Source organism: Saccoglossus kowalevskii, chromosome 14, assembly GCF_978046115.1.
Source record: "Saccoglossus kowalevskii chromosome 14, keSacKowa6.1, whole genome shotgun sequence".
Taxonomy (NCBI): Eukaryota; Metazoa; Hemichordata; class Enteropneusta; family Harrimaniidae; genus Saccoglossus; species Saccoglossus kowalevskii.
The window spans coordinates 32,317,217-32,331,507 of record NC_140654.1 but is presented as its reverse complement, the minus strand read 5'-3'; the positions used below and the strand labels follow the sequence as shown (position 1 = coordinate 32,331,507).

General features: G+C 36.8%; 1 protein-coding gene across 1 annotated transcript; it reads left to right on the top strand.

The window, feature by feature from the left end:
• Positions 1–4,593: 4,593 nt before the first annotated feature.
• On the top strand, positions 4,594–12,365 carry tbr1 (T-brain homeobox protein). Its single transcript, NM_001164990.1, has 6 exons — positions 4,594–5,272; positions 9,202–9,356; positions 9,528–9,643; positions 9,829–9,975; positions 10,613–10,674; positions 11,232–12,365. Exons 1-6 carry the CDS (start codon positions 4,692–4,694, stop codon positions 12,028–12,030), a joined length of 1,860 nt encoding a protein of 619 aa, NP_001158462.1. The 5' UTR covers positions 4,594–4,691; the 3' UTR covers positions 12,031–12,365.
• Positions 12,366–14,291: the final 1,926 nt, after the last annotated feature.

Genomic DNA, 14,291 nt, shown 5'->3' with positions numbered 1-14,291 from the left:
GAATTGCCAATCTACATTTTCCCCAGTGATTCAGATGATCACTGACATCAGTAATTTGCTAGTATGTTTTTCAAAATGTCCTGAATATTTTTTAATCATTTCAGACCAAGAAAATGTTAAATTTACTGTTTTACACCCAAAATATTGCAAATACTTAAAAATGTCCAAAAATGTCATATCTCCTGGCTCTACTCACGATGTTTATCAATCATGCGTATATGGCGCCCCCTACGGTGATATGTTGTAGTATTTGCTTACTGGGAAATGATGTATGGTGCAGTTCTAATTTCATTGGATATATTCAACTTAATAAATATTCATAAGTATGTATATTTGTTTGCTAAAGTTTAACATAACATTTGGCATAATAGTTTAATCAATATTAAGATAGATCGCAAACAACGTAACGCCCTGTCAACACGGCCCGGCATGGTTATATAGTATTGATCAAGTATCATCAAATTTGACTTCTAAACTTTAGGCCAAAACTATCCCATAAATGGATATATTCAATAGTTTCATGAGTGTTATTATGTGGGCGATGATTGTCTCGCCTGATCGACATGGGTAAAACAAGGATGGTAGGCGTAATTGCTTGAGTTAGTATAATACAGAGGATGACAAATAATACATGAATATTTCCTTCTTGTTTAAAATAAGTTATTAGTAACACTGGAAATAAAGTACTACAGTATTACACACTTTGCTGTGGTGACATGTTTTTTTCCCAAACTGCGCTTTGCTCTTTCGAATGTGTAACGCTTTGTCCACTCTTCATAATACCAATAATATGTTAATTAATTTAAGCAACATTTGTATAGCTAGGCTTCATAATGAGAGAAAACTTCATTAGACCAGCAATTGTTCATCCAATACTCTTGCCATTGTAGTAGCGTGCTCTTCTTCACATTATAGTGCAAGTTTGCCGTTTATAAAACACATCATGTTAAATTATTTAAAAATAGAATCAACTAATATGGGCTGCTCAATAATGGGTGTAAAATCCAGAGATTCCAATAATGGCTACTATACGGCCACTTTTTATGATTTATATTTAAACTTAGTACGATTACGGGCGAAATAATCTTAACGGCGATAAAAAAAAAACGATATGTCGTTGCGATACTGTAGGTAATGATACGTTGTTAGCAACCAACTACCGGGTAACTCCGATTTCGAACCATGTTTATCCCGCCAAGTAAGCAAATAACACCGAATAAACGGCAAGGTAAATACTACGTCTAATTATAGTAAATACTAGTACGTACTGCGTGCGTGACTCGAACCGGCGCTCGCGTACGGCACCTAATCGCAAAGAAAGGAACAAGATTTTAATTATGTTCATGGCAAATTTGGTTTACTTCAAAATCTCATAAAGATTATTCTAAACCTGCTCAAAAAAACATAAATTTCATTTTTCTAAAATAAGGAGAATTTGGTTATTAGGTGTTCGACCGTTCTCTACGAATGTCGTAAATAATGCATTTATTTATTTATATATATAGCGTTTTTTATGGATTTAAGCATATAATTATTATATGTAAACAATTCTGAGATTTCTCATTATTAATAAATAATATTTCAAATCAATTATATAGAAATCATGAGTTAACATGATTTTTTAATTATAAATATTATATTTATAAATTATAAATAATTCGTACTAATGTGAATGTACTAGTTAAAGGCCATGGTTTCCACGGGTAACTAGCTATTAGTAAAATAATAATATGCGTAATAAATACACACACACAAACTGAATAATGCGCCATTATATCTGTATTCTATATCTTCACCAATTTGACACGTATAGAATAGATAGAAAAAGCTGTAAGTTGTCAGTATTTAACGTCGTCGCCACCGACGAACAACGTTTACGCGCGCTTCCACTTCACGATTGCGTGCGCGTCTGTGTTCCGATATAAAGGACTATAAAATAGACAGGCGTATTTCTACAGTACTGTTTTTTATTTATGACTTCAATGTTACTAATAACTTATTTTAACCAAGAAGGAAAATATTCATGTATTATTTCCAGTATCGTACTAATCCAAGCTCCTTTGCCTACCTCCCCTTTAGCGAAACACAGCGCGCACGCGATTGTGAGGTGACTCTTTGTCGGTGGTGGCGCTGTTATATATTACGTAACTTTCTCAAACTGATCCAACAATTTCGCCTGATGCTCTTGGCTTAAAGTACATTGTTCGTTTACACGAAGCTCAAACACGCGCTGCGCAACGACCACTGCCCTTTAATAAAATTATTGATATCTTGATAATAATACAGCAGTTAAGCACACCGTTCGCGAACATTTCCTGTGCATCCGTACTATCGGGAAGAGAGCACTGTCTAAGATGTACAGATACATAAGCGGTGACTATTTTGGGGCTAAAATGTCTGAAATGGGGACTACAATCTCAGCATCAGTTACTGAAATTATGAACATAAAGATAAAAATTGTTATTTCTGATAAAGTATGGTTCACTGCAAGTAATTCGTCACCAATATAAAAAAAAACATATTCTAAATGTTGGCCGTCTTGAAGAGGTATGAAGACGCTAGTGGTACATTCTATCATTTTTCAAAATAGGTACCCCCCCCCCCGAGATAAATAAATAAGTCCGTTTACATAATTATAATTTTGTAAATTAACCAACTATAATAATAGAAACTTACTTATGATGCATCGTGATTTAACGTAAGATAAAAACTCTGAAGTACACAAATTCAGTGCTTGACGTCATTGATGCGTCAGTGGAAATGATGCTAGTAAATATGTAATGAATACCACTTCTTCTAATCATCACATCTGTCATATGATTTCAGCATCGATCGCAATTACACTGGTCTCGTTCAATGCGAGATTTAAATAGAAGAGAACACATTATTGGGTTGGTCTTACTGAATATTTGCCACGGCATTTTAATCTGGGATCTGTGTCATCGTGATACCTAGTATTACAGCGTGCTTTCCCGAGCTCTTTCACATTGTATATACATACACATATAATTTTTATACCGATGTCATCATCTCATTATCAGTCATTGAAATCAAGGGACAGATACGTGATGTCTCCGTCACACGAGGGGTGTGGTCACATACAACTTACACGGCCGTTACATTCTGTAATTATAGCAGAAATGTGTTCGAACAATTCCAAAATAAATCATATGGTACTAATTTACCGTAAACATCGTAAACGATGGGCTATTACTTCGTGTACGGTATAATCTAGACCGTCCTTGAACCCAGAATATGTTGACATTAAAAAATTGAATATTTCAAAGTTGGATTTGTAGCGTGTAGTAAAATTTCAAAGGTTGTTTCGACGAATATTTTTATTTTCAATTTTCTTCATACTTTCCCTCCCATGGGGTGATATTGCACGATAACTGCCGTATTTTCGTCGATTTGGTCTAAATAACATACATTTTACGTCAACTCAATATTTTGAATTTATTAGTTATTTTAAAGATCTTTGACATTGATGTTGCTTGCTGATGTCGCAAACCCTATCCCACTCCGAGTCTGTCGATGCTCCCCTAATTCTGTTCATATTATCTTATAATACTAATTGTGAAGACTAATAACATAATAGGATTTTATTCTATATTTTTATGCGTGTAACTGTAATATTATAATTTATATCATTACATTGTTAGCTAAATACATATATAGCAATAAGATAAAAGATAAAGTTATAGTTTTAATCTAAACAATGGCCTTTATAAAATCAAAGTCTCGGGTTCATCTGAGAACCAGTCTTGTACTATATTTGTTTTGCAAACATGTTTATTTGAATTATAACTACTAATTACGTCAAGTCCCTAACCTTGTAATCGGAAATTTATTCCTCAATTGTATTCCATTTTTATACTACATACTCTCTGAACTGGGCGAGTCTTGGTAGATACAAAGTCGCATTCGCGTTGATTCTGATAATTGCATATAGCCAATTAGTCAACACAATCGTATTAATTGAGACATGATGCAATTATTGGCAAATCATATCGTTCTAATTTGTATTATTAATACACATGCGTCGTGAATAATGGGACACACGCTACCGCCAATAAGCAATATTGGGTGTATTTAGACACTATTCAGACGTGATCGCGTCGCATGTATCGCTGATAGTGATAGATGTATAATTCCTAAAGTGTTGCCACTGTCAGTGTTACCGGGGATTTGTGCAGCTCGTTCCAACGACAGACGGGCCAACATGTTTTCTACTGACATAGGCATAAATTGTTTGTATAGTGTGTCTTTTGATGGAAATCGCTAATTTACCTGTATTTGAATCATTAGAGTTTTGTTTATTTCTATCGTGGGTCTTTCATTTGTCACAGTGTCACAATAAATCCATTGATTGTGTGTATTGCTAATTTTCGACTACGTAGAAAGCAAGTCATGGCTTTGTTGTCGTGTGATTGACAGGTCGTCAGTTAAAGGCATACAGGTAACGTTGGTGTTTCTATTGTTCTTTTGACCAATCGGGTTTTGAAAATGCAAATGAGGCGCAGCGATGCATTCTTGAATTTGAATGGCAATTCAGTAATTGCAACACATGGGGTCCGTCCACTGTCCTGAGCTAATCGATTGAATTGCACGTCTCCCTCCCTCCCTTCTTTCACCGTAGACCTGGGTGATCTTGTGAAAGTCTCGTAAACGCAGTGGCTTAACCGTACAGAATGATGGCACATTATGAAGTGTCGCAACATCACCAATTTGCAGCATCTATGGGCAATCAGCCACATGCATCCAACAGACAAAACAGAATGAATGTACTTCACGTCAGCGGAGAAGAACCCACAGATGCCGGGTTTTCCATAAACAACTTGTTGCCCGCGTATAGAAACGACGCTAGCAACGATAACAGTAACCGGACAGACTCCAGTACAGCTACAACTACGATACGTAACGACGATGATGAAGAAACTGAAATCAGCATCACTTCGAGACATTCCCAGTCTTCGAGATCGCCGCCAGTAGCATCTACTCTAATGGCGCCAAATGCAGGTAATTACATATTAGGAAAAGGAGGACCAGCGAACATTGGCTTAGCTAACCTACCATCGTCTTCACCTACAAGTTACTCAAACCAGCTAGCTAATTTTGAGCGAAGTTACGGCAGTAGCCAGTGTTATCAATCCTCGACTTCAAACTCAATGGCAAACTCGTACAACAAGGCATGCGTGTATCTTTGTAACAGAGATCTCTGGTTGAAATTCCACCAACACAACACGGAAATGATTATAACGAAGCAAGGACGGTATGTGTATCTCGTTATCTATTTCACGATCAGCAGTTGAAAAAAAGTGAAAATGTAGTTTGAATACGTGTACATCATTTATCCTAAAACTATTTTGAAAAACAAATATGCATTTGTTTAATCATTTTAATGCGACACGTTCTCTAGTCTGCTAGCTTGATTTTTTTTTTAAACTGGGCTTTTTCTAAAATTCTTTGTTTTACAATTAACACCTGCGTCGCTTCCAGAAAGCCTCGTTCATTGGCGCGAGTTGTTGCAATGTTGCGTAGCTATGAATTTCTCTCACTAGTACTAGCGACGAACTATGAAAATTCACTTCAATTGCATTATTATCGCACAATTTACCATCACCGAACTGGAAACTAGTTTACCCATCATTAATGCTGTTAATTATATTCTACAATAGAGGGCTTTCCCGACCACTTATTTGTGTATCTTTGTCACAGCTGGCAAAGTTTCCCCTCCCACTTCCTCTCGACTTCAACGACATAGTGCAATAACCTATCGCTACGAGTTACATCTAGTTAGTGGCACCATATGTTTCACTCACTTTGTCTGTCTGTATGACAGTATGTATTACTCTGGTAGACATTTTTTTATAAATCACAACAAGCAATGAACTATTTTCGTCCATTAAAAGTTTTTGCTGAATTGCCTATTTCAAATTCTCTGTATTTTTATCAAATAAGAAGCACTATTTTTTGTCGAATATCCCCCCCCCAAATATGGCATTGAAACCATAAAACTTTAAAAAGTCGGCATCTTTATTTTTCATGTTTAGATTTCCAGAAATTGACTGAAAATGTTGCCAGAAGCATAGCATGTTGATTCGCAAACAAAGTTAAGGTGTCAAAATTAAAATCGTATGATTTCCCACAAATGCTATATAATGTGCGATCGCTTTTACCCTAGTTTTTCATCTCAAATTAATTTACAAGTTTTTGTAGTTTTCTCAATCATCGTCCAACTGAATCAATTACATTTACATATTCTCAGAATCTGTTACTACCTGCACCAGTCTCGCGATAGCTCCCCCACTCCTCATCGTACCCACATCTCATCAATTGAATGGGGGTTCAACCGCTGTGCCTATTAGTGTGAAATAGTTGGTATAATAGTGTACCATCCAGTGTTTTGAAAATGTCCGTTATTTTTAAAGATGATGGTACACATAAAAATATTTTCACTCTCAAAATATTTCCCACCCAATTTACATTTTGCTATGCCATGTTTTACACATCACATATTATGTAATATATTCACTAAAGTAACTCAGGCTCTTCATGGGAAGATTTTTAAGATAGGACCGAATATTCTTTTTTACCCTCCTCACAAAATGTACTTTCTTTGGGAGCTTGTATGAATTTCTATAGTGTCAATTGAATTTTTTTTTTTGAATTTTTTTGGCTTAATTATTTTAAATCAATGAGAAGAAACTCAAACTTTCTCTCTTCAGCTCTTCGCTACATGTAAATGCAATTAACACACTCTATACACTTTGACGAGTTCAATCGCTGTAAAGTTAAACAATATAACAATTACCCTGACCGCTTCCCCGCATCGTTGAGTGACAATGACTGGACACTGCATTTACATCACGTCATGGTGCTTTTCCTCCAAATACAAGGTGGTCTAATTTGAATCATACAGAAGCTGCAAGATGGTAATGTCAAATTGTCCGACTGGAATGGGGTGGCGATCAGTGTGTACAATAAATTTCATTGAAAATAAAGTAGTTTACGGTATACCAGTTTTGTGATTTTGAAATGTGTTCAAATAGTGCCGAGATGCGCAAATAAGTCGTTTGCGTGAGAGAAGGAAAGACAGACAGAGGGAGGGAGGGAGGGAGGGAGGGCGTGAGTTAGTACAGATTTGACAACATTCAGAGGTACAATTGATATATATATATATATATGTACGAGTAGCCACGTATATCACGTGACATCTACTATGACAATATTGTGCTAATGATTTGACGCATTTGTGAAGGAGCACTCGACTTGTGTTGAAAGGTTACAATATTAAATTCACACTAATCACCTATACATACTAACACGTCGTCATGGTAACATATCGTGACTTTTTCGTTCATTGACTCGCAAATGACAAGTTTATGGTAATTAATAAGAAATGTTATTTCCCGGACTCGGTTGGGATTATGATTCAGAACACAGTGATACAACGCCAGGGTTTGTCTGTGTAAATTGTAATTGTTTCTTACACTACTATGAATGCGAGTACAATGTAAATATCAGCCAATAAAATAACTCATCTTTTCGTTAATAATATTCGAATGCATTAGTATCTGGAACTCTGTGTACGCAATCTACAATTACTGAAATATAAGAGCATTTTAAAAAGTTTCAAATTAATATAGAGTTTGCCTTTTTTGATTGCGTCCAGATGATTAAAAAGTATTACTATTCTATTGTCTCCATCTTCGCAACGTCGTTGCCAGTATTTTATTGTAGGGACGTTTGTTTCTACAGTAACCCACAATCAATGTTACCATCCATAAATAGACTTGCGTAAACGTATGCAACACTCTTGTTTCCATTCACTTTTCTAAGTAGGAAACATTGCCACCAACTTTGCTTCCCAACTGCGCCTTTGTCTAAACGTTCAATAAAAAAACTTGAATTTCACAATTCTCTTGGGTGACAACAAAAGCCCCAATTAAATATCCCTCACATTAAACGTAATGATGATATAAACTGATTGCACAATGTCTTTGATCACCCTCATTAAAATAGCTTGTATTTTATTGATAAAATATGTTTAGGTACTGAATCAGTACATTTCCGTGCGCCCATTGTAATCCGTCCACTTGACTCGTTGTCGCCAGCAGAGAAGTAATCCAATATAGTAGAAACGGATATCGGTCCACTTGTAGACTAATTACTTCATCGTTAATGTAGCCGTTCATTGTCTGCCTTAACCCCGGAGAGCATTCGTAATCCAGATTTCAAGTCTGCCAGTTTCTCACCTTTATTATCATTGCACTTGATTGCAATACATGTATTACGATATCATCAACCTTATATATATATATATATTAAAATGGGTGTTAATGGGATATATAGTATTGAAAGCCCGTGCGCGTATAAACTGTCCAACTTTAAATCTTGTTTCATGAATTTCATTGGAAACTATAGCGTCCACGACTATACCTTACTGCGAGTGATTGTCTAATGGGTCAATTCATTAGCGCCAAGTGTTCATCGCATGGTGGTTGCTAATGTGACTTTTGTAATACGTTAAGTACATACACGTGTATGGACGTTGTTTAAACTCAATAAAGTGCCGTATTGTACTCAAGTATCAAAAAGTAACTTATCACGGTGCGTTATGCGAGACATTGTAAAGTTGTTCGCATTTGTAATCGCTAAAACAAATCATCGATTTCTTACCGAATCAATTACCACAGTTGAGGTCATAGCTATTAATTAATGCATATTTTTTTTGTAATGCTGATCTATATCTACATCATTACACCCTCGTTCGGGAGAACTGTATTTGAAATGGCAATACAACAATTTATCGTGTATATTGTTCCATCTTGCTGAATATTGCATATTTCAAACTAATACATTTTGTACACAAGTTTCCAGCTAAACATATATTAGATAGAGAGAATAATTACCCCTAATTTCGTACTAGTATATGCTCACATGATTTATTTCTTGCACTTCTCAGTTTTCCGAAAAGGTGTCGAAATGCTTGTTTGTATGATAATGTAACCAGGGCGGCAATGATTTACATACACCACACTCAGAACATGTACTCTGATATTGCTGACAGTCAGCTGTATGGGCTTTCACGTTAAACGCTTCTTCACGTATTCATGGGGAGAGGACGAACGATTCTGTAATCGGACTTGTTACACGGCTACTTTATTTTCATTTGTTTTTATTCTTTGAAATTTTCAGGCGCATGTTTCCAACTTTGAGTTTTCGTTTCACTGGACTGGACCAAACAGCTCATTACAATGTGTTTGTAGACATGGTTCTATCCGATCCAAACCACTGGAAATTTCAGAGTGGTAAATGGGTGCCTTGTGGTCAAGCCGAACACGTACATCCTGGTAGGTTACATAGAATTTATTCTAAATTCGTGATACTCAACAATTGTATTTATTTTTCCTCTGGTCGACCGCTAGTTTACGCTTAATATCGTGCGCAGTCGATGATTGGTTATTTGAATAGCCTGTGAAAAACATGGCGTTAAATATAGTATTGGTGTTCCTCACTCACAGGTTCCAATATTTACATCCACCCTGACTCTCCTAATACTGGTTCCCACTGGATGAAACAAGAAGTGGTATTTGGTAAATTGAAACTAACCAACAACAAAGGAAAAGAACATGGTCATGTAAGTTGAACACTACATGAATGAATTACTATTTCATTAATATGCAAGAACTGTTTTGCTTCCAGTTTTATTTGGGTTATTTCTCGAACATTAATTAAGTTAATATCCTCAGACTTACTACTAAAAAAACAAATGAATACATTTGATTGGCAAAAATTCAATAGTTTTTTTGGTCTTGTCTTTAGATTGTGTTGAACTCAATGCACAAATACCAACCCAGAATCCACGTGATCGAAGTGAGCCCTAACAGACCTCCAGACCAGAGAACTTTACAAACACACAGCTTTCCTGAAACTCAGTTCTTCGCCGTCACTGCCTACCAGAACACAGACGTAAGTATACGTGTATAGATCATTAAATGCACAGATGATCGAAATCCCAGTTTACATTCATTCAAAATAATTTATTTTAATGTTTCATACTTGAAATGATTGATGAAACAAAAATGTGAAACTTAAAAAAAAATCATATTTCTTTTTGTTTGATGCATTACTGTGCCCAATGCCTCTTTGTGTTAATTATGCACCATGGACGAGAAAATGTAATTTTTAATATTGTTTGGTGAATGCATTGAACTACGACTTATTGTGACCTTAATATGCTGTACTCGTAATACACCTGAATAATCGTTCACTGAAACAATGTAATTCTCATTGCGCACATGTACACGTTTCGGTATAATAACAATTACTGCGCGTGCGTACAAGTGATTAATTCATCTGACGAATACTATTCCAAATTTATGATAAATCGCAGCCCGATTTGGAGTATCGAAAAACAATCTAAAAATAGTTTCGTCCATTGCATCTTTAACACACGTCCAATGTTGTAGAAAAACACCGGCTTGTGACACATTTTACAAAGAAACCCAGTCTACCCGAAAATGCAGAATATCACGCGCTAACATTGCATACGAGTTCACGCCTTTTCGGTCGTTATTAGATTCACACGAATGTTTATTTCTTTTAGATAACACAATTGAAGATCGACCATAACCCATTTGCTAAAGGATTCCGGGACAACTATGATTGGTGAGTTTAGACATGTTTCTCCTGTTAAATAATTGGGGGTAATAATTGGAGTTAGTTGTACATGTATATTTGGATTTCACGTTTGGCGAGATATTATTATTACACATCACTATACAGATACTCTATTCTATCACGTGACCTTTCATTAATGACGAGAATGCGTTTGTTTTCTGTGAAAGTTAAATCAGCCCACTTGATATTATGAAATTTATATTATCGCCGCTTCTAGAAATATTGAGTCGATTTCACTATCGATGACATACAACTTGCGATGTGTGTACTCTGTAACAACCATCATATTTTTCTTTGATATATATTTCTACTCGAGATATAGAGCCCACGTTTGCCTTTAGTCTCGCCCTTGTTATCCATATTTGGCAGTTATTGGTGACTTTATCGCAAATGGCCCATATTGTTTAAGAGGGTCGAGTGGGGGGGGGGTACAATTTCACGAAGTCTAGTAAAAGCATACCCTTTCTTGTGATGCAGCGATCATATATGTATAACACGTGTCTGGTGTGTGTAAAGTTACTGACTCGAAAACTTGTTCTTTCTAGTTTCAACAGGAGCATGGAGCGCTTTACGCCCTCGCCGACAGCTTTAGGGTCACGAAGCAATCCCACTGGTCCGTACCCAGTCGGCCCGGCTCTCCCGATAGGGTCTTCATTCAACTCGATACACAACGACCAAGCAACTGCTAAAGAACAAATCCAGCAACAATTCGACAACGATGATTCCAAAGACAAGATAACTGGAGAATTGGATCCAATTAAGTTTGAGAACTTTCCTCCAAACACCATTACTCCTCATAATTACGACATGAGTCAAATACAGCAACAAATGAGACTGGGGTATGCAGCAGGAGCGCCACCTCGTGGTAGGATCGGTGGAAACCAACTTCTATTGGCCACAACTCAACCTTATGCATGCACCGCTTCAACTGTTCCAACGTACACAACCTCCTCAGCCAATCACTATTCAGCTGGTTCATCGCCAAACACTACTGAACACGACGCATGGGTCAACACGCCCCCCTCTAACGTGTCCAGCGATTCGGAAGTTTTTGAGCCACAGAATAAACGACAAAAAATTTCACCAATTAATTCTGCAAATTCGTCGCCAATATTAGAGAATTCACCACGAGATGAAAAAGAAACAAGCGAACCTATGAAAGAGAAGAAACCTAATTTAGACCAGTATCCCAGTGCGCGTACACATGGCAACTTTTACAGCTACCCACATACCTATTACGGTGCGGATGGTTATCCTCATTTTGCCGAATATCCCAGCATTCCCGGTGCAGAAGTGCATTATGGGAATTATCCTCAAATATCAAATTATAACGGTGGATACTGAAGCAATAGTGTCACAGAAAAGTTGTCCATTTATTTATTATTTAATGCCAAGTTGTATTTACATAAGGGCGGGTCTAGGGCTTTATTTAGAAATGACAGTATCGAATGCGGGTAAGACGTATATTTAATACAAAAAGTGCAAATTTAATGTCGTGATTAAAAGAAATATTATTCTTAATAGTAAGTAGAAACCTTTTAAGTGCTGGCTATACCAATCATAGTGTGTTGTTGTTTTTTGTGACACGAATATATAAATGTGTGTTTTGGATTGCAAATGTTTTATAATGTATAAAATTGTATTGTGTTTTCAATTAAATAAACATATTTTTGTTTTAAGATCTTTGACCAATAGTTGATTTTATATACGACTCGCATAACGTTTTAACCTCGAGGGCGCTATACATCCCGATTCCTTTTTGCTGCAGTCTCGGACCATTGAAAGAACATTATTTTAGTGGTTTGAGGAGTTTAGGCTGAACATGCAGGTTCCTGGGGCCTGGTTAAAACTGATTCTCTGACAACTTTGTAGCAATTCAGGCAATATTTATCAAGGGTAGACTGTTCAGTGAAATGCACAACTGTTTTTATTCATAAAAGTAGCGTCCACGTCTGACTCGGACTTCTTTGCGAAGTAAAGTTCGAGATGTTCACGAATGTGCAAATAGTTTCCAAATACAGACCCTTGTCGTAGTATGTTGCATAAAAAAATATCACGGTGAGCGAGAATTCATTAAAAAGATAAACAATTTATTGTTACCTTGAAAGTTATTTAATGCTCGCTATGCTAAAAGTTACCATTGGTATTGTCTCGAGACCATTAAATCTAAGTTGCCTGTTATCATGAAACTTATTCAAAAAATACAGTTATATACAGTGCGTTATTACATGCCTTCATTCGCCCGCCAATCAAACTCGCTTTAGAATAAGAACATCAGGATTTTTGCGGTCCAGTGAGCCATGTACTGACCGTTGTCAATAGCAACAGAGAGGTCCAATGATCAAAAAAATTCCCGGAACTACTCTATCATTTAGACCTGTGGAGTACTTCTTATTGCAAAGATGGGGCTCCAAACTACAATTCACGTTGGCGAGGGAAGCTGGCTCGTATTCGTCTCCGTCCTTTATGCTGATTTGCCCAGAAGCTCAATAAACTCGACCGGTGGTATGTCTTCGAGGCGCCGATCGGTACAGCGACGGACATCACGTTCGGTGGTTTTATTGGTACTTTGCGTCTGGTACTTCATTTTCTGGTGCTGGTCCAAGAAGTTCATACAGTTGGCCCTGTCCTATCGACCGCAACCACTGCATAATATCCATTTCGTCTGCTGCAGCCAATATCGTCTGCAGGTTGCCAAGGGAGTCGGTTAACAGGATGCGTAAACGTATCCATCCGCAGTGCCAAACTGATCGATTAACGCGATTGCATGAAAAACTTACTGCTTATGAAAAAAAGTACCTTTTTACCAATAAGAATTACCTTTAAACATTAAGATATAAACCCTATATTTTTTATATTATTAAAGGCATGTAATACAAATATTATAGCCCGAATATGGGAGTTAGTGCCCTCGCGCAGGGAGATCATTTTCCCCTCCTAACGACCATATTCGGGTAGTAATATTTATTATCAGAGTCCCCTGTCCACTGAGCCGGCCCCAAATGCACGCTGCGTTTACATTTCAAATCAAATTGTTTTAAACTAAATCTCGATACCAGAACTATTCACGCCTTCCAACGATAAACATTGCCGAAATAACCTTCGTTGAAGATATTAAAGATGTCTATAATATGTCAATATATGAATCGGGTACTGCACTCTTTGAACAAATTGCCACCGGTCGGCAATTTTGAATTCGATCCAAAATGTATGATGACGTGCATTACAAATGGTGTTTAAAGTATGTTTAAACCAAATCAACCCACACATGAATGAGATAAGGCTCCGGAATGGTGAACATGCGTGATTTTAATGGATTTGTTTGCATAAACATGGCTGTTATCTTGAATATGACCAAGGAACAAATGCCTGTACATAAGTCTTGAACTTAATCGGTTTAAGCATATGTGAAATACGACTGGATACGAACACATGCCCCCCCCCCCCCCTCCCCGTGGACTCGCGTAGGCCAGTCGCAAAACTAATATTTAATCGAATGTCCATCGTTGACAGAGGGCGATATACTGGTTGTATTTGAGTAGCGCCTTCTAGTGTCAGGGATAATTTAAATATGAAAAGTTTTATTTTACATTCGTCTGAGCAAA

Coding starts and splice junctions, on each gene's coding strand:
- tbr1 (NM_001164990.1), top strand. CDS start 4,692: ATGATGGCACATTATGAAGTGTCGCAACATCACCAATTTGCAGCATCT. Junction 9,357..9,527: donor AGCCGAACACGTACATCCTG/GTAGGTTACATA, acceptor CCTCACTCACAG/GTTCCAATATTTACATCCAC. Junction 9,976..10,612: donor CTGCCTACCAGAACACAGAC/GTAAGTATACGT, acceptor TATTTCTTTTAG/ATAACACAATTGAAGATCGA.